Source organism: Brachypodium distachyon, chromosome 2, assembly GCF_000005505.3.
Source record: "Brachypodium distachyon strain Bd21 chromosome 2, Brachypodium_distachyon_v3.0, whole genome shotgun sequence".
Lineage (NCBI taxonomy): Eukaryota > Viridiplantae > Streptophyta > Magnoliopsida > Poales > Poaceae > Brachypodium > Brachypodium distachyon.
In genome coordinates, this window is record NC_016132.3 from 12,746,092 (window position 1) to 12,766,587 (window position 20,496).

Genomic DNA, 20,496 nt, shown 5'->3' on the forward strand with positions numbered 1-20,496 from the left:
TCACGTGCTTCCAGAAAGACCATTTGGGTTTACATCAAACAACTTTTCGAAAGGGACGCATTTTTTCGACCTCCACGGAGCCGAATTTTGTTCGCATGCTACCCTATGAATTTCAAGCATGGATGGTCGATTTTTTTCCGTGTTTCAAAGAAATTCAACTTTGAAACCATGCAAATAACGTCGGGTTCTCACCGAGCTTTGTATCCCCGTAGGAAATTTGAAAAAAATCAAACAGCCGGGAAACATTTCTAGAGCTTCCTTGATTGAGCCGTAAAAAAAATGAGAACATTCCATGACGGTCGAAAAATTCACGTGCTTTTAGAAAGACCGTTTGGGTTAACATCAAATGACTTTTCGAAAGAGAGCGCATTTTTTTGACCTCCACGGAATTGGACAATTATTTTTTTGCACGCAACCTTATGAATTTCAAGCATGCAGGCTGATTTTTTTCCTGTTTCGAAGAAATTAAAATTTGAAACCATGCAAATAACGTCGGGTTCTCACTGAGCTTTGTATCGCCATAGGAAATTCAAAAAAAATCAAACACCCACGAAACCTTTCTGGAGCATCTTTGATTGAGTCCTAGTAGCCGTGTAAAAAAATTGAGGACGCTTTGTGACGGTCAAAAAAATCACGTGCTTCCAATAAAACCGATTGTGTTACATCAAACGTCGTGCAGTTTCAAGTCGATGCTGAAAAATCTCCGTTCTGGCTGTTTTCGTTGGCTATAGCCCACGTTATTTGGGTTCTATGCCGATTTTACACTATTACCTGCAGTTTCGGGCCGGTGCAGAAAAATCTCTGTTTTGCCCGTTTTCATGGGTTATAGCCGACGTTTTTTGGGTCCCGGGCCTATTTTCCGCTCTCGTGGCCCCCTATACACGGTTTCGTCAATTTCGGGCCGGTGCAGAAAAATCTCTGTTTTTGTTTCGTTTTTTGGGTCCAGGCCGATTTTCCGATGTCGTGGCCCCCTGTACACGGTTTCGTGGATTCGTCCCGGTGCAGAAAAAACACTATTTTCGCCGTTTTCGTGGGCTATCCCACGTTTTTTGGGTCCCAGGCCGATTTTTAGCTCGTGGCCCCCAGAACACAGTTTCGTTAAGTTTCGAACCGGTGCAGAAAAATCACCGTTCTGGACGTTTTCGTGGGCTAGCCCACGTTTTTTGTGTCCCGGGCCGATTTTGAGCTCTCGTGGCCCTCGTTACACGATTTCGTGCATTTTCGGACCGGTGCAGAAAGATCACCGTTTTGGCCGTTTTCATGGTCTATAGCCCATGTTTTTTTGGGTCCCGGACCGATTTTACTAGGTAGTGACCCCCGGTACACGGTTTCATGCAGTTTCGAACCGTTGCAAAAAAATCACCATTTTGGCCGTTTTCGTCACGTTTTTTGGGTACCTGGCAGATTTTCCAAGGTCGTGAACCCCGGAACACGGTTTCGTCCATTTTCGGACCGGTGCAGAAAATCTCCGTTTTGCCGTTTTTGTGGGATCTCGTGACCCTCAAGACACAATTTTTCAATTTTGACCCTTGGGTGAAAAATCACAATTTTGGCCGTTTTCGTAGGCTACGGTTCACGTTTTTGGGGTCCCGTGCCAATATTCTAAGGTCGTGAACTAAGTGACATGGTTTCGTGCAATTTTGAGCCGCTGCAGAAAAGTCACCGTTTTGGCCATACGTTTTTTAGATCCCAGCCCGATTTTCCAAGGCCGTGAACCTCAATACATGGTTTCATGTAGATTCGGACCGGTGCATAAAAATCACCATTTTGATCGTTTTCGTAGGCTATAGCCTATAGCCCACATTTTTGCGTCACGATCCGGGTTTTCAAGGACGTGAGTTTAGGGCCAATGCATAAATATTACTGTTCTGACCATTTTCGTGGGCTAGCCTATGTTTTTTTGGTCCTGGGTCAATCTTCCAAGGTTGAAATCCCCGATAAACGGTGCTGAAAAACCATAGTTATAGTCCACAATTTTTTGCGTTCCGGAGCAATTTTCCAAGGTCATGACCCCAATATAAGGTTTTGTGCATTTTCTGGTCAAAATAATCACCGTTTTGGCCATCGTCGTGCTCTATAGCCCCACATTTTTTGGTTCACACCGATTTTCTTAGGTCGCGGCCTCCAATAAAAGGTTTTGTGCCATCTTCATGGCCCTACGTTTTTGACATCCGGACACATTTTCCAAGGTCATGACCTAGTAATCTAACTGAGAGCTCCAAGGGCATCTCTAAAAACTGAAGAGCGTATATGGTCTACGAACTGCTAAATTCTGCTTTATGGTAATGATGCAGCATGAAAAGATAAAACCTAGCCGTGTATTTTTAGTGCATGTGTATGTAGGAAGAGAACATAAGATTGTGGTAAAATTGCACACTAACCAAGGACCATACTCTTGTCCGCAGAAGTGTTTCTAAATCGCAAACCATCTTGTCAGAATGTCCAGAACTGGCCTGTTGCACTTGACCTAGCAGACCATTTGGCAGGCGTGTAGCATAATCTATAAGAAAAAAAAAATGACCAGAAGTGTATAGTTTAGAACAGGAATAATCAATCGGACAAACAGGAATAATCAATCGGACTAACAACGATCTAGCACTAATGCAGATTGCAAAGAGAATTTTTTCCAGCTGTACCACACTAGTACCATGTGATTTCTAGAAGACCCGATAAGTACAAAAGGTGGTAAGAATAGGACACTAAAAGGAGATAAAAGTGATGGATTTTCAAACTAGCATAAAAGTAACACCAAAATACTGCAAGGCACAGTGAGGTGGAAGAGCAAATCTCTAGCTGTAAGGTTACTGATACTCCCATTCTCATTTAATAAACTTTCTTCTTCACCAAGGATCATGTCAACGAAAAAGAGTATCGAAAGTGTATGTCAATTTCCTTGTGGACCAGCGTATCACATAAAAAGATCAAATATTTCATCAGTAAAAGCAACCAACATTTTGTAACAGATCAACAGCTACACCTCATAAGTTACTCCCTCCAATCCATAAAAAATGTCGCCTACTTAGTACAAAATTTACACCAACTTAAGTACAAAAATGGACGACACTTTTTATGTATCGGAGGGAGTAGTATAAAAATACAAAAAGACAAGGAGTGAACTGTCTTGGAAGGGAAACAGGTTACCTACTTTAACAATTTGTCAATGTCTGGCACAAAAAACTGTTGGTCCCTTACAATTACAGAATTGCAGCACTCCTGGAGATTTAAATTTCTGCCACATAAAATGGAAAGATATTGTAATATAAGATGTGGACAAGTGGCAGCCACTAGTATTTTATCAAATCTTGCATGTTACTCCCTTTCTTATTTCCTACTGTTATGTTCCCCAGCATCCCCATCACTCGCACTAGCCCCAAACAGCCAACACCATTGGCAGCAGCAGCGGAAGTCTGCCTGTTGTAGTGAGGGAAGCAATAGTGGCAAAAGAATAAGAACAATAGTAGAGCTACTGCCGCTTTGTTAGGACGTGTTGCTCCTTTAATTCACCCAGAGCTTCCATTACGATGGTGATTCAGCTTTGAAATGTAGCATTGATATTGCTCTCTGCTCCTTTAATTCACCCAGAGCTTCCATTAGACTCCGTATTCCAGTCTGCAAGACGAAAGACTTCCATGAGCACCAGCAGAAAGAAGGACATAAAAGAACAAAAGGTGCTTTCGGCCCCCTTCTTTTCAGCTTCAGCTTCTCTAGAAGTCAGCTTCAGCTGAATTTCTCTGAGAAGCTGTTGCCCCAGGAAGCCAGAGAAACTGCCCTTGTCCCCTTCTTTTTAGCTTCCAGATTCACAGCTTATCCTTGGATTTGGGTAGGAAAAGGCTATAATGCCCCTGGACTTCATTTGTTCACAATAATAAGAATTATGACTATTTTAAACACAATGCGTACACATATGCAGATGAAATTAAACACAAGAAATCACTCGTTTTTGCTTCATGCAACCTCTTTGCCAATTCTGAAACAGCAAAAAGGCTACAGACCGTACCAAATTTTGTAAGAACAAAATGGTAAAAACCAAATAAATAGAACACCAAAACACCATAGCATTAGAACCAAATTTGGGCATGAAATTGGGGCATAAACATATGCACTGCTACTAATTTTGAACATAAACGGAGTGAGTCCAGTACTCCAGCGACAACGGCGGCAGAAGGGGAGGAAGCCTTGACAGCGGAGAAGGGGTTAGGTTGGGCGTCGCCGGCGGTTTAGGGCTCCGGAACTCGGCGGCGGCGCCTCTCCTCGATTCGGTGGCGGGGTCGCACCCCGACTCGGTGGCGGCGGCCCTCCCTGACTCGAGCGCGGCGATGTTGGGCGGTAGGAGGTAGGGCTGCTCGTCCAGTGGAGCGGGGAGGGCAGGGCGGCTCGTCCGGTGGAGCGGGGAGGGCGGTGACGACCTCCTGGCCAAACACATGCCGGCGACGAGCTCCGGGGAAGATACACGTGAGAAAATGGGGAGGGCGGCGCGCCTGGGGGAGCCGGTGGAAGGTGGCGCAGACGGAGGGGTGTGGGAGCCTGGGAGGCTGCCGGCCAGCGGGGGAATGGAGGGAGGAAGGGGGCGGCGGGCGGCTGGCGCTTGGAGCGCCTAACCCTAGCGGGCAGGTGAGTTCGGGTGGCGAGGGAGAGAGAGAGTCGGCCAGTCGAGGGCTCGGGACAGGTCTCGGTGGCATTATGCTTGTAATAACGGTTCGCTGCGGTAGCAATTTTATGAACGGTGCAGCAGAAGCTCGGGAAGCTGGTCCAGACCAGTTTCTGGATTTGCACTACGAGAAGCTGCAGCTGGGAAAATAAGCATTGGAGAAGTTTTCCCTTCTTTTCAGCTAGTGGCTTCCTGGGACCTAGAAGCTGAAAAGAAGGGGGCCGAAGGATACACAAATTCTAGTATGCTGCGAATATAGAATGGCATTTGCTATAGAATTCTAGTAATGAGCAAATTATCAATAACCAATTGAATTATTTTCTTTTGCAGGATACACAAGAAAACAACTCCTCCACCTAGACCTGGGCATTCCATTCCAGTTCGATTCGACAGTTACAAATTGGCTCTTGGCACGGGCGGAGGACCCAGTAGGGCAAGGTAGGGCGGCCCTCAGTTACGAATTGGGTCCCCAACCTTACAGTAGCTATGAACCTAACAGTGGCCACATTTGGTCAAGCTCACATAAGGCAAGTAAAGCAATGAGAACATATCTTGTGCCCCCAACCCATCATGCTCCCACTCCTCAAAAGGTGGTGCAAATGTTCAATTCAAGTGGACATAAGGTGCAATCAAACAACAGATGTCCCTGCTATCATATACATTTAAATATTTGAAATCCATTTGACTTTTCTTTCAAGGAATCATGTGGCAAGCTAGCAATATATGTGTTTGCACTACATATCCTTTTAGTGCACCCATATCTCTCCCATAACCATACAAGGAAGCATAAGTGTGATGCTGGAAATTTGATTTTATTGAAAAGATGTTTTGTATTTCTAAAAAGTGTATTTTGAATTAAACAAAAACAGAAGTAATACCATTCACTACATACAAGTATAATATGCTTTTTGTAGATCTAAGAAACATGTAGACATGAAGGCAGCACCTTAATGCATTCCTTACCTGTGCTTTCATCTTCCACCACTACTGCATCCATGAACTTCCCCATGGCAACAGTAACAGCAAGTTTGTATTTCTTCTGTGAGGGCCTAGAAAGTTCAGTCATATGACCAGGGACTCCAGGGAATAGCCTCTTAAGACTCCTAACAGTTTCTGAGAATCGAGCATCCCGCTCACTTTCATGCTTGTCAGCTTTGAGTTCTCGTAATTGTGTATCTATATCTCATCGACCCTTTGCTTCGATGTTTGATACTTAGCCCTGCATAAATTTTGATACATGCAGGCGTATTAGACACCAAAACTAACATCTGTATTGGAGCAAAAAATTGATATGCTGAAGGATTTCAACAAGAACTCTACCAAGATCAAAGGAATTTGGTAATACGCAATTTTGAACTAGCATCTGTAACGGAGCAGAAAATTGATATGCTGAAGGATCTGAACTAACCCTGAAGATTAGCGTTACTTTGCAATTTTGTTATGTTCCTCACATAAACGTGTGAGCTCATCTTCATGTTTGGGGACTGAGTTAAGAATCTTATTAAGCTTGGTGTGCAATTCACTCTCCTGTGATGATATCTCATCCACGCGGCTATGAAGCTGCTGCCTATTCTCCTCCAATTTTTTTGGCTGAAACATCAGCATTTAGCTCTTTCTCTAATACTTCTCTCACATCTCTCAGCTTTGCTGTCCTCATTCCTGCATCTTCCTTACCGCCACATAATACTTTGAGGGATGTACTCACATGTATCAAAAGAATGGAAACATATTAAGGCAGAAGTTCGAATTTATCCATACTATCAAAATAAAAAACAAGGTATGAGACAGGTTTTTGGTGCAACAGTCAATAGATTCAGAAGAAGAAATACCAAAACGGCTCATTAATTTTTTTGGGCGAGAAGCATGATAATTCTAAATCTAGTATCTACCTGCGGGGTGCGGTTATCAAATGCTTCTATATGATTACAAATTCTACCATTCTAATATTCAAAGTATATTCCCAGATACATGTTAATCTATGATTTGAGATTAAAAAAATTATCATTGTGACCTTGCTCTTTCAACTACCAAATATATCGTATTCCTAGAAACATACACAAGCTGGAACAATTTTCCATCTCCTTATATGGTAGACATGAAGGTGAGACTCACATTTTATGATATTCCTGGACTTGATCATCAGCTAATTGCAGTTTCACGCTTTTATTTTGGCCTTGTTCATTCAACTCCTCAATAGCTCTTGTGACATCAACCAAAGCACTATGCAGCCTTTTCGTCACATCCAAATGTTTCTTGTTAACATCCTTCGTTTTGTCGGTTTCTTTGTTGCAGCTTTTGATTGTGGACTTGAGCCGAGATATTTGCTCTTTTAATCTACGAAGCTCAGGTTGCTGAAGAAGAAATATATTAATGAGGATGCAAATAACATGGGGGAAGTATTCAGGTTTAAACCTCTATTCGGTGAAAACTTGAGAACTTTTAATCCTAGCCATTAAATCTCAAATAAACGGATCAGATGAAAGGTGAACCTCTCACTTAAATACATTTTATGAAAAGAAAAAAACATAGACATCTAATAATGTAGGGGGGTTCATAAAATGTGTGAACCTCTCACTTAAATACATTTTATGAAAAGAAAAAACAGACATCTAATAATGTAGGGCGGGTTCATAAAATGTGTTTAAGTGATAGAGGTTCCATCTTTCATCTATCCATTTATGTTAGATCTAGTGGCTAGGATAGAAAGTTTGAATTTTTCACTGAATAGAGGTTTTCACACTAACATTAACATGCCCAGTTCATGAAAGTCAACGGTATTGGTATAACACTCCAAATCTCCAGAAGACCTTTAGACTACCAAGGGTTCTGATGTAAATTTTGAACTGTGAGAAGCTATAACTTACCACAAATAGTTAAAACCAAATGCAACACTCAGCAGTTTCATACATGACTGCGATTTCCTAAGAGCATGCAACTCAATGATAAAAAAGGAAAAAGAGCGCAAACGATAGGCAGATACGGCGATCACATGTAACAGACAAGAACTATCAATCGATAATATTGAACTAAAGAATGCAGAAACATTAGTTAGAGGGCTGTTGGGTCACTAGGAGAAGTGGAGGGAGAGCAGCGCGAATGTTCATGAAGCGATGAATACGTGAGCAGAAGATGCTACATGGAAGGAACTCATGTATAATGTGAGCAGAACATGTTTCATGGAAGGAATTCTTTTACTCACATGGATCACTACATGGAAGGAATTTCATATCAGGGTTAGAAGCTTTTTCTTGGAGTAAAAAAGGGATGCTACTTCAAGATTTTTCTTGAGAGTGAAAGAGTGAAAAAACGCTCTTACCTTGTCAGTATCAAGCTTTTCCTTAGCCAGAATTTTCTCACACAAGGTCATTTTCTTGAGAAATGCACTTTGATCCTCATTTTTTCAGCAAGCTCGTGGTCAGAGGACTGGTTCTCTTCCCACATTTGCTGATGAGACTCCCTGTCCTCCCCAAGCTCAGCTTCTATTTTCTCCATGTCTTTTTCAATGGTGTAGAGTTGCCATAGGAGATGATCTGTTTTCAACACTTTCTAGAAACACGCAATGACATGATGTGAATATTAGATAGAGCAAGCAACACAAACTAACATGTTTCAGGACGAAAGAAATGTCTGTGAGAAATGTACCAGGTCCTGCTGTAACCGTAGATACTTCTTCCTGTTGCGCCTTCTTCTGCTTTCCTCTCCGTGATGATGGTCCTTTTCTCTGGATAGATAAGTGCAGATTTATCTTGGGCCCTGGTTTTCAGATCCTCTGTCTCGTCAGACTCCCGCCTGAGTACATCAGAACCAGCTATCTGCTCCACACAAGTGCGATGAGCTCCTTGAGATTCTTGAAGGCAATGATTCCACATCACCCTGCAGTGCATATGTTCATGGCAAGTCAGCCAGGGTCGTGACTAGGGAGGGAGGAAGAGTCAATCGAAGAAGGCCTTTGCTAATGGAGTAGGAAGTATTAGAGAGGACCTGGAAGACGAGGAAGTTCCGAGCCTTGACGAGGATGCACAGGGATGTAAGCTTGGCGTTGTAGTCGTGCCAGGTGACGAGCCGGCGTCGATGTTGTACTAGCTGCCGCCAGCACCAGTCATAGTGCGGGTGAAGTGGAGCTCGGCGGCCCCGGTGCTGGGGAGGTTCTAGACAAGGCAGACGGAGGTCCTTGAGCTGGGCGCCACGGAGGTGTGCGGAGCGAATGCGGCGCCGTTGGGGCCGATGATAGCTGTGAAGTCGAAGAAGGGCACGATAGTCGGCGTTCCCTTATACGACTTGAAATTCACCACCCCCAGCCGATGGATCCGCCCTCCGCCGCTCCTGCGGCTGAACCCAATCAAGGGCGGGGAACCCCTACCTTGATTTTGCCTCAGTTACGAATTGGGGAAGATTAAGGAGATGAAACGGGGAGCTAACGGGCGGGATCTGTTGGTGGGGTGATGGGAGGAGAAACGGTCGGGAACGAGACAATTGAAGGGGAGATAGATACCTGCGGTGGCGGCGCTCGCGCGAGGAGGAAGACGAGCGAGGGGACTGGGGCGGCGCTCGGCAGCGGGAAGAGGGAGGGGTGGCAGCGCTCGCGCGAGGAGGAAGACGAGCGAGGGGACTGGGGCGGCGCTCGGCAGTGGGATGGAGGAGGGTTGGCGACGCTCGCCCGAGGAGGAAGACGACCGAGGGGACTGGGGGCGTCGCTCGGCAGCGGGATGGGCCAGAAGGAGGGAGGGGGTGGCGGCGGCGCTCCCAGATGGGCCAGAACGAGATTTGTTTCTTTAGTCGATCTAGGGCAGCGAGATGGGCCAGAAGGAGGGAGTGCGCCCGAAGAAAAAGGGAGATATAGATGGGCTCCGGCCCGAAGGGAAGCTAGGCCGGTGGTTTCGGAATTCATCTTATTTCCAAAAATAATTTGTCTTTCGTCTTTAGATTTTGTCTTTTTCTTTATTGTTTCAAAAGGATTATGGATTGGCATGCCGGTTCCTACGCGCATGCATGCAAAGACTTGTTCAGATGTGCAAGGAGAGCCGCATAGATGTTCCCAAACATGCATGTCCTTAGCTTAGCTTGGCTTGTCCTGCACTATAAATAAAAACCAGCATCGACAGGGCGTCCTGTCTATCGATCCTTGCTTCCATTATATATCAATATCAATCATCATCATCTAGCTACCAGGCCCAGGAAGAGAAGAGAGCGAGAGCTAGAAGAACAACAGCAGCAGCAGCAACATCGACAACAACAAGAAGATCGTCCGTTGATCGATCAGCTCCAATAATTAGCAAGTTAATGGCGACCAATATGAGGCGTGTGGCCCTGCTGGCGATGGCGATGGTGGGGTTCCTCCTCGTCGCCTCCGTCTCCGGCAGGAAGAGCAGCGACGGCGAGGGAGCACCTGAAGGCCGCGTCGTGTATGCCGACATGAGGATGGCCGTCAACGAGAAGAAATCTGAGTCTGAGTCTTCTTCTTCTTCTGAGGCGCCCGTGCCAGCGCCGGCCCCGGCACCGGCGCCAGAGCCAAGTTCCAGCGACTAGACACATCCATCCTGCGTATATGCATCTTTGATTGGGCCATCCATGTTTAAATTGCTCTTTCTTTCTTTCCGTATCGACGTGATTTTATTTCCGTTTCTTTTCTTCTCAAATTTATTTATTTATTACTATTAACCTAGCTAACTGTATATATTTTTTGGTTAAAGTTAATGTCGACTATATGCACATGCATGCATGTATGGACGGACGTGTAATAAAATCCTCTCTACTAATTGTTCTGTTTTCATTGATTCTCTTGGACATGCATGCAAAACTTTTATACTCCTCCGTAATAATTAACGTGGATTTCAATACATTTTTATACAAATCCGGTTCACTTATTTCAGGACGAACGGAGTAGTATATTACAGCTAGCCTCTCCTCTGAATATCACATCGTCAAACCATCCCAGAAATGTGAAATTTGTGGTTCTAGTGCTCCGTGTAGCTACAAACATGCATGCTGTTTTTGAATGCCCCTTTTAGGTATTTTCAATGTAAAAACGACATGCATGAACATTTGTTGGACACACAAAATCGAATTTATGGGAACCAATTTGGCCCATGCATGCGGCTAAGGTTTAAAGTACTTTTGATGGCCGTTCTCAAGTCCTGTGTAAGTGTAATGCACATATTGGTATTCTATTGACTGTTTTCAACTCTCCTGTAGTGCATTGGTATTCAAATATATATAGCCGGCCAGAAGGAACCCATCTAACGTCCAACAAGTTTAGTGTACAGGGGTTCTTGTTTTGTTTTGCTTTTGCCAAGGGAAAAGCTCAATCCTCTCCAAGTTTTTCAACCTAATAACCGCACATAAAAAAGCTTCACATGTTATTAACTTATTCAAGGTCACGACCCATATATACCGTAAAGAAGCGTTCAGAATGAATGTAATCCCGTTTTTGAATGAATGAATGCCTGACAACCGTCTGATCCAGTCAATCACTGAGATTTGCGCAGGATTGATGTAAGTACAAAAGGTGATGAGAAAATCTTCATCGTACAGCTATGATTGTCGACTGAGAAATACCTATTTTTAAATCGATCGAGAAATAAACACACTCAAAATCGTATGTACACAAATTGGTGCCAACCACCAGGCCCTTCCAAATTTAAAAAAAAGAGTGAAGTGCTTGATGGATCACTTGCATACATCGCGTTCGACGCCCGTATCCTGCAGACGATGCGGTTCAAGCAGGAAATTAAATACCAGGTCCCAATATATAGTTTGCAATGTTAATTGTAAAAAAAATAACAAGCATAGAAAGACCTGATGGTTTTGGTGGTTGGAGTGTCGGGGCGCCAATCTAGCCACACGAAGCATATGTCGCAATCTTGAGTGCGCATGATTATATATGCTACACACAGTTGGAATCATGCATGGAATAATTAGTTGAAATGAAATGTATGTATGTATGTATGCATGCAGTGCTTGCTTTGCTCACAGTAGGTACCTGAGCCTGTGCCTGTTGCAGGAGGCAAAGAAGACGAGAATGCCATTGAGGATGCCCCTGAGTGCCCGGAAGATCTGCGAGAAGAGGTCGTTCCAGAGCGTCTTGAGCGTGGTGACGTCCAAGAGGGCGCTCTGCTGCGCGTCAGACATGTGGTTGAGCTCGAAGATGCTGCTCAGCGTCTCCCACACGTCCTTGGAGAAGTTGTAGCCGTTGGACAGCACGGCCCCCGCGCACCCCGCCAGCGCCACCGCGAAACGGAACGGGAACACGAGCAGCTGGAGCAGCGGCCAGAGCGAGGCCGCGGCCCCGGCGGCGCAGTCGAGCAGCACGTCGAAGGGCGCCCACAGCAGCTCCCCGATGTCCACGGCGAGGCCCCACGCGTGCGCCGCCAGCGTGGCCACCCAGCCCAGCATCTCGAGGTCGGCGAAGGGCGCCGCCACGGCCCGGAGCAGCGCCCTCAACGCGCGCAGCAGCGCAAACAGGCCCTGGAGGGAGGTAGGTCCCATTTCTAGTTCATTTGGGATTTGAACTAGAATTGCAAAAAAAAAAAATGAAAGTGGGTTGTCGGTGGGATCCCACTTGACACCCTACCTGGAGGCAGCGGCGCAGGTTGCGGAGGAAGAGGATGGTGCCCAGGTACTGGATCCTGGTGACCATGTCCCACGTCTCGATCCACCCGAAGAGCGGCCCGCAGATGCGCGCCGCGGCCGACTTGAGCAGCGGCACGTTCTTGTACAGGTCGTAGAAGCCAATGATCACCGTCACCAGCGACGCCGCCGCGTACAAGCTCCGCGCCAGGGGCCGCATCCAGGGCCGGTACGCGTGGCACAGCACCGGGTACGACTGCAGGAAGATGACCCACGACGGGAGCCCGGACTCGAGGAGCGTCAACAGCCGGATGTCCGCCATGATGATCTCGCGGAGCTTGAACGGCAGCGACCCGTCGCGGAACCGGAACATGAGAAGGGTGTCGTTGTACTGCCGCACGGGCACGGCTGGGCGACAGCTACTGCTAGAAGCAGCTGCCTCTTCCTCTTGATGATCTTCTTCGTTCGTGACGGCCTGCTGCATCCTCCTGCTTGCAGATGATGATCTGCTCCTCCGCCAGCTCTTCCTCCTCCTCAGCGTCGGCAGCCGCAGGAGCTGCTTGCTGCTACTATTCATCATCGTCCTTAAGTTGTCATCGTCGCTGCAGCAGCTGCCCGCGGGGTCCTGTACTTGTTGTTGTTGTTGCAGTTGCAGCTGGTCACGAGGCGGGCGAGGAGAGCTGGAGCTCGCCATGTAGTACTCCTGATCATCGTCGTCGTCTTCTTCGCCGGCGGAGGCGGAGTAGTCACGGCGCTGGTGCAGGCGGAGGAGGTAGCCCCGGAGGGAGCGTGCGTCGGCGTCCAGGAACCACTGGGACGTGCAGGCGGCGGCCTGCTCCGCGCTGTGGAACTCCCACTTCTTCATGTAGCGCGCCTCCAGGGCCAAGGACGTGTCGGTCAGCAGGTCGTTGAAGTAGTTGATGCCGTGCACGTCGCGCCATGACACCTCGAACACCAGGAACCCGTGCAGCAGTTGCGCCGGAGGGGTCACCGCGAACCACCGCTGCATCGCCCTCCTCCTCCTGCCTGAGGACGATGTATTGTTGCTGCTTTTGTCGCCGGCAGCGGACGCCCTCGAATTCACGAACGGAGACATCCTGTACTGCATATCATGCAATGCGTGCAATTAAAATCTCGGTCCACGCACATATACGTACTGCCTCCGAAATGTAAAAATTCCATGTCTTTGTTGTGGGCCTAATCGCTGAACTGCACCAACTTTCAAGTGGAGTGCATGGTGAAGACTGAAAAACGACTTGATTGAACGATGCATAAACCATCCTGACTGATGCATTAGACTAAACTTAGTTCAACATGAATTTCGGACTGCGAAAACATATTGTATCCCTACCTTGGTGATCATGAACTGCCATAGCCTTGCAGATCTGGACTGCTTGCTGGTCATCCATGGCTGGTTGTCCACCAGAATCAGCACCTTCTTGCTCACCGGAGCAAAGTAGAGGAACGCGCGCGAGATGTAAGACTGCATATCCCTGTAAATTAATTAATCATATACATGCATCATCAGCTAGCTAGCTGCGCAATCCATGCATCGAGAATTATATAGAGATCTCTACGTACGTACCCAATCTGCAAGCCTGTCAAGGGATAGATATCCGGCAGAGGATCCATGAGATTCTATCCCCCGATTGAGCTCGATCGAGATTATTCAAATCTCTGCATGCCTAGCTAGCGCTAGCTTCATTGTTGATTGCAAGTAAATCCCATGCATGCACTCAAACCAACAGGATATGAATAGAGGCAAATGATCGAGAAAACCAATTCATGAGAATTAAGATTAGCGAATTAGAGAGACAAGGAGAAGAAGAGAGAAGCACGAAGAGCCGCTCTTTCTTTTGCTTTTTCTTGCAAGGAAAAAAGTCGTGCATTAGCTGCCAGCCCACCAGCGTCCATTTTTAGAACCAAACGTCCTCCGATATTCCGCATGTGTATGTATTACCCTTTACCCCTTTACCTTGGAAACAAAAAAAAATCCTATGAGACGTCCGTGGTCTATTCTCCGATCAGGTTACACCCCTTCTAGAGACTGCCATGTGTCGACACAAATCTCAAAGCAGCCAAAGTCGTCTTCTTCTTCGATTCAATCCCTTTTCATCGGTTCTTGTCTTGTCTGTGTTCTTCACCGGTAATGGCTCGGGCTACAACCACCTACGTTTAATCTCTTGGTATTCTTCAGATTGCATCGCCTCAAGAATAACATCCTCCTCTACTACTTATACCGTTGCTTTAACGTAGCTTGTTGGGTCGTCATCACGTCATGGATCTTCTTCTTTTTGCGACGACGTCATGGATCCTTTTCCTCTCACGCACTGAAAGATCAAAAAATAAACTCTTCACGACTAACTAAATTGATAGATTGATACTTTGATGGTCTTGATCGGAAGCACTTTAATTGGTTCGTGCTTCAATATATTAGTTGAAAGATCTGCCATTCGTAACTGTTGTTGTTCTCGACAACAATTAGAATAAAAGGTGCCAATGCTCGATGGCACAAGTGCGTGTATAAAGATAGGACGTGTACGTCGGCCTTATAGCGAAGGTCACCGTACATTTGGACAAGTTGACACGTCGATATTTTTTTAATAGGTTCAGTCGACCCTGTGGGTGCGACTTAATCCTATGTTAGGAAAGGTTTCGAGGGGATTGTTAGCCAAGGGTTTGGGTCGAGCGGATCTTCCCAAGACACCTTCTAGCAAGAGATTCGTCGGGGCCGCCTCGTACTTGGACCGAACGCGTCTTTCCAAGTATCGAGGTTAGGATAACCTCGGAACTCTAACCCAACCCCTTCTCCTTCGAGCCCGAGCAAACAAAGGTTAGCTCGGAGCCTCGAAACTAGAGTCCCCTAAAAGCCTTCCTCGAGGCCGATCGATTTTCAGTCGAAAGTGGCGCGCGAGAGCGAACCTTAGAGGGAGCAATCTAGCGCTCTTCCTTTGAGTTTAGTCAAGTGAGAGTGAATGGTACATGCCCCCATGGGGGGTATTTATAGCCTAGGGTTCCATGACAAAAGATCATGGTTACCCTTGAGGAAGAGAGAAAAGTGAGGACAAATTGGTAAAAGTAGCTCATTGGTTCATAACTTTTGTGTGCACCATGAGAAGGAGGTGAGGGTTGGTCCATGGTGGAGCCTCATCCCACACATTTCTTGCCCCCTACTCTAACTCATTTGACCCTTTGACCATGGTATGAGAGGCTTGACTTGTCTTCCTTTGCCACGTACGATTGACTGTGCCACGTGGACGTCTTGACTTAGGTTCGGGAAATGTTGACTTAGTCGTCGCCACGTAGGATTTACGGCCCGGCACATACAAGAGTTTTATTTTACTACAACAGTAACTGTGACACATCATAACAGGCGTCCTCTGTCCATGGTCCAGGCGGAGGTGTCGGCCGTTGATGTTGACTCTGATTCCAGCGATGGCGAGGAGCGAGACACATACAGATGCGAGAACTGGTTAAACTGAGAAAGAGGTAGGGGAACTGGATGCTAAAACTGGTTAAACTGAGAAGGGATTGACTCGGGGAAGAAGACTCTAGCTTCTTTGAGATTCGTGTATACACGTGGCTGTCTCTAGAAGGGGTCTAACGTGATCAGAGAATAGACCAGGTCTCATGGGATTTTTTCCCAAACCCACTCGTCAAATTTGTTAGACCTCTTTGTGACATAATGCCAACCTTACTTGACTTGTTTCGTCTCAGTGGTGTTCAAACACTCATCCGGAACACATGCAACGGTGTCACTAAGCTCATGTTCATCTACATCAATGTGATGTATCGGTTCGTAAAATGTATGCTCATAAAAGGCATTGTAGTAAAACTGACGATATTACGGTACACATCTTCGGTTCCCATATGACACGAGGACAATACAATATATGCATGAAATAATGCAAGCAAAGCGTGTGAAATGAATGACATGACACACACACACAATGAATGAGTGAGAAACAAACAACAAAATTCAGAAAGTCAATTTAAGTTAAACTCAAGCCAGATAAGCATCCTAGACCTAGAGTTGCATAAAAAAAATAGTACCGTAATAAGGTGTGTATAATTTCTATATTTAGAAATGTGCCTGGCCGCACATAAAAAGGAAATGCAATATATTTAAGGACTGTGGAATTTAAAATCATGAGAAATCATATGTGAGACAAGACAAATAGTTGGACCCAAATAAAATCTCATGGGTGAGAACATTGACAGGTGGGCCCACCCGACCGCCCGACACAGTGGATCCACATCTCGGCGGCTGCATCCCTTCTCTCTCTCTCCGCAGCGGCGACCGGAGCCGAAATGGTGGCCGCCGTCGGCTCTCCTTCGCCGGCACCGCCGCCGGCTGCGGCCCGCCCTCACCCGACCTACAAGGAGGCAAGAAAGCTTAGCTAGCTACTCACCCCTTCTTCTTCTTCTGGATCCAGTTTCCCCTTTCTCATCGATCTAAATAATCAGCTTTGGATCTCCGTCTTGCAGATGATTACGCAGGCGCTGCGTCAAAGGGGCGGATGCAACCGCCTCGCCATCGCCACGTACATCGCCGACCACTTCTCCGGCCTCCCTGCCAGCCACGACCTGCTCCTCTCCGCCCACCTCCGCCGCCTCCTCTCCGAGGGCGTCCTCCGCATGTCTGGATACTACTTCTTGTTAGCCTCCTCCTCCGGCTCAGATCCGCAGGATCCTCAAATCCCAGCCCCCGAAATCAGCACCACTCCTGCTCCTGCTCCTGCTCCTGCTCCTACTGAGAAGCGGGGACGTGGACGGCCTCGCAAGTATCCCCGTCCTGATGTGCCTCCGTCTTCCTCTGCTCAGCCGCCTGTGAAGCGGGGACGTGGGAGACCGCGTAAGCATAAGAATGTTTCTGGAGTGAAGTTGGGGACTGATGAGCCTGTGCTGGGAGTGAAGCGAGGCCGTGGACGCCCACGTAAGAATCCACAATTCCTGACTACTGCACAGCCAGGGAGACTGCACATGCTTGCAGCATCTGTTGCTGCCATAGCAAGCAGGCGCGAGGCTACGGTGACAGATCCTGCCATGCCGAATGTGAAGCGCGGTCGTGGTCGTCCGCGCAAGAGTATTGCCTCCACGGGTGCTGCGCTGGGTTCCTCGCACAATGCTGTGGCCGGTGCCGGTGTGGTTGGTGCCAGTCAGGGATTAGGGCAGTCTATGACGTATGCTCACAGCAGCATTGCTACTCCTGCAATGCCTTTGCTTGGGAAGAGAAAACGTGGACGCCCTAGAAAGGAGAGACCATCACAACCTGGGTCTGTGCTGTCTGGGGATGCTTCGGTGACTAAGAGAGGGCGTGGGAGGCCAAGAAAGGAGAATGCACTGGAAGCTGTGCCGACGGAAGCTGGAGGTGCTGTGGTGACAGAGATGACTGAAGGCGGGGATAAGGCCGAAGGTGTTTCTTCTGCACAGGAGAGAGGGCCTGGGAGTCCAAGAAAGGAGAATACACCGGAAGTTGTGCCTACGGAAGCTGGAGGTGCTGCGGCGACAGAGATGACTGAAGGCGGGGGTAAAGCCGAAGATGTTTGTTCTGCACAGAAGAGAGGTCGTGGTAGACCAAGAAAGGCAAGTACACTGGTAGTTGGGCCGATTTCTTCTGCACAGAAGAGACGTCGTGGTAGGCCAAGAAAGGAGAGTAGAGTGGAAGTTGGACCAACGGAAGCTGGAGGTGCTGCTGTGACAGAGATGACTGAAGGCGGGGTTAAGGCTGTAGGTGTTTCTTCTGCACAGAAGAGATGGCCTGGGACGCCAGGAAAGGAGAATACAGCAGAAATTGGGCCAACGGAAGCTGGAGGTTCTGTGGCGACAGAGATGACTGAAGGCAGGGATAATGCCGAAGGTGTTTCCTCTGCACAGGAGAGAGGAACTGGGAGTCCAAGAAAGGAGAATACACCGGAAGTTGTGCCAACGGAAGCTGGAGGTGCTGTGGTGACAGAGATGACTGAAGGCGGGGGTAAAGTCGAAGATGTTTCTTCTGCACAGAAGAGAGGTCGTGGTAGGCCAAGAAAGGCAAGTAGACTTGTAGTTGGGCCGATTTCTTCTGCACAGAAGAGAGGTCGTGGTAGGCCAAGAAAGGAGAGTAGAGTGGAAGTTGAACCAACGGAACCTGGAGATGCTGCTGCCACAGAGATGACAGAAGGCGGGGTTAAGGCCGAAGGTGTTTCTTCTGCACAGAAGAGATGGCCTGGGACGCCAGGAAAGGAGAATACATCAGAAGTTGGGCCAACGGAAGCTGGAGGTTCTGTGGCGACAGAGATGACTGAAGGTGGGGGTAAGGCTGAAGGTGTTGTTTCTTCTGCACAGAAGAGAGGGCGTGGTAGGCCAAGAAAGGAGAAGCCATCCGGAACTGCACCTGCAGAAATAGGAGTTGCTGCATTGATGGAGAAGAGAGGGCGTGGGAGGCCAAGAAAGCAAAAGCCATCGGAGAGGGTGGGGATGTCAGTTGAAAGTAGCGATGATAGGTCACCGAGAATCAAGAGAGGGTGTGGAAGGCCAACAATGGAGAGGCCATCAGTGGTGGAGAGGAGAGAGCATGCTGCGTCAACGGGAATCAAGAGAGGGCGTGGGAGGCCAAGGAAAGACATATCCATTGGGTTTGTAGAAGCTGCCGGTAAGTTGTCTAGAGATTTGGCAGAAGCTAGTCCTGGAGAAGATGAGGATTTGGTATCAAGGGAGAAAACACAGACTGAAGGTGTAGCTTTTGGGGATTTGATTGAAACTAGGCTTGCAGATGCTAGTTGTGTGCTGGTTTCTGGAGAGAATGCAGCAAGTGCACCTTCGGAGGCTGGAAGTGCAATTGACTCGAATCTGGTCCCTGTGAATCTGTAGTTCAGCCGCCGCCGCCGCCGCCGCAGCAAACAAGGGAGGATCTCCAAGGTGCGATTTAGCTGATGAGGTACTGTGAAAAATGAGATGTTCTCAATCGAGATGAGATGGTTATTGTTACTTCTTTTTTAGAATATGATGGTTTCTGGTGTATGGTTAAGTAGTTCCTCAAAATTATGATTGAAGGTTATGCATTGGATGAGATTCATCATGGGCTTAGGTTTTAATTTACATTCCTTAAAGTAGCACATGTAATCCCTGAAGTTATTGAAATATTCCTTGTCAAATTTAGTACCAGTTGAACAACTAATAGTTATCTGTTCACATGATATCTCTGTTTTTTTAGTCGTAATGTCAATCCACATGGTAAGAATTTGTCCATGTGCTAATTCCAACCAGAATATATTAGCTGTTCTCTGAAGATGTACCATTCGGGGTGTCCTTGTCATGCTTGACTGTATAAAGGAAGCAGGGATTTATTTATTTATTTATTAATTACATCAGGAATAATACTGTATATTGTAGAGTTAAGGCATACTGCTTGCTTGCATGTTGAGTATTTCCATATGCGAGCCAGTGTATTGATATGGAATAAGTAGCCGCAACCTGTGGCATTGAGAAATGGCATGTATATATTGATTGCGTTGAATACTGCTTAAAAATACTAGTGTACTTGCCAGAGATATAGCCTTGTGAATTGTGAATCCTTTTTTTTGACTAACTGTTATTCTTTTCTTTCCTGTATGTACCTACTGGACCTAAACAGGCAGCAGCAATGTGGTGTTGACAAGATAAAACTAATTTCTTTAGACTTCAGAAAATGTAAGATCATCTTCCAGGCTTCCAGCCTCTGCATGGAACAAATATTCTTCAGGACATCCGAGGAGTGACCAGCACGGCATTGCTACTCTAGATAAAAACTCGTTGGATTTACAAGGCTGCTTGGGGTAAAATTTGACAGGGATGTATTATTGGTTTTTGTTTTGTGCCATGTGTTTTATCTCAAGTAATTGCATCCATTCGTTCTCCGTCTGTTTGTGCTTTGGGGGGGGGGGGGGGGGGGGGGGTACTGCTGTTTTTTCTTCTTCTCAAGGGACCGTATCCTTTGCTGAAGTTCATTGTAACGTTTCTCCTTGGTGGTCTGGAGATGATGATTCGATCTGATACCTATGGATGGGTGGATGGATGGATTACAGTAAAATATACTATTCTTTTCGTTTGTAAATATGAGATGAGATGTTTCTAACTTCGTCTTGTGTCAAATTTCTTCCCAAATTTATGGGATAGTGTATTAACATCTACAATATCAAAAAAATACTATGAAGATATATATCATGATGGACCTAATAAAACTAACTTAGAGTTATAGATGTTTGGTATATTTTTCTAGAAATTTGGTCAAACTAATGAGATATGGAATAACCAACGTATCCCCT

General features: G+C 46.7%; 2 protein-coding genes and 1 pseudogene across 4 annotated transcripts; 1 reads left to right on the forward strand and 2 right to left on the reverse strand.

Moving 5' to 3' along the window:
• Positions 1 to 2,908: 2,908 nt before the first annotated feature.
• LOC100841622 lies at positions 2,909 to 10,062 on the reverse strand (annotated as a pseudogene).
• Positions 10,063 to 11,614: 1,552 nt separating this feature from the next.
• Positions 11,615 to 13,846, reverse strand: LOC100841928. Its single transcript, XM_024458737.1, has 5 exons — positions 13,800 to 13,846; positions 13,566 to 13,707; positions 12,883 to 13,316; positions 12,219 to 12,777; positions 11,615 to 12,112 (listed from the first exon to the last, which is right to left on the reverse strand). The coding sequence occupies exons 1-5, from the start codon at positions 13,844 to 13,846 to the stop codon at positions 11,615 to 11,617; spliced, it is 1,680 nt and encodes a 559-aa protein (XP_024314505.1).
• LOC100835096 lies at positions 11,774 to 20,309 on the forward strand. Of its 3 annotated transcripts, XR_002963223.1 has the most exons (5): positions 11,774 to 11,779; positions 12,736 to 12,742; positions 16,465 to 16,600; positions 16,703 to 19,130; positions 19,827 to 20,309. XR_002963223.1 is itself a non-coding variant. In XM_014899324.2 (3 exons), exons 1-2 carry the CDS (start codon positions 16,526 to 16,528, stop codon positions 19,061 to 19,063), a joined length of 2,436 nt encoding a protein of 811 aa, XP_014754810.1. In that variant the 5' UTR covers positions 16,442 to 16,525; the 3' UTR covers positions 19,064 to 19,111; positions 19,827 to 20,309. The 3 variants fall into 3 exon arrangements, 1 of the variants encoding a protein (XP_014754810.1); XR_001406262.2 differs by lacking the exons at positions 11,774 to 11,779; positions 12,736 to 12,742 and having other exon boundaries at positions 16,442 to 16,600; XM_014899324.2 differs by lacking the exons at positions 11,774 to 11,779; positions 12,736 to 12,742 and having other exon boundaries at positions 16,442 to 16,600; positions 16,703 to 19,111.
• Positions 20,310 to 20,496: the final 187 nt, after the last annotated feature.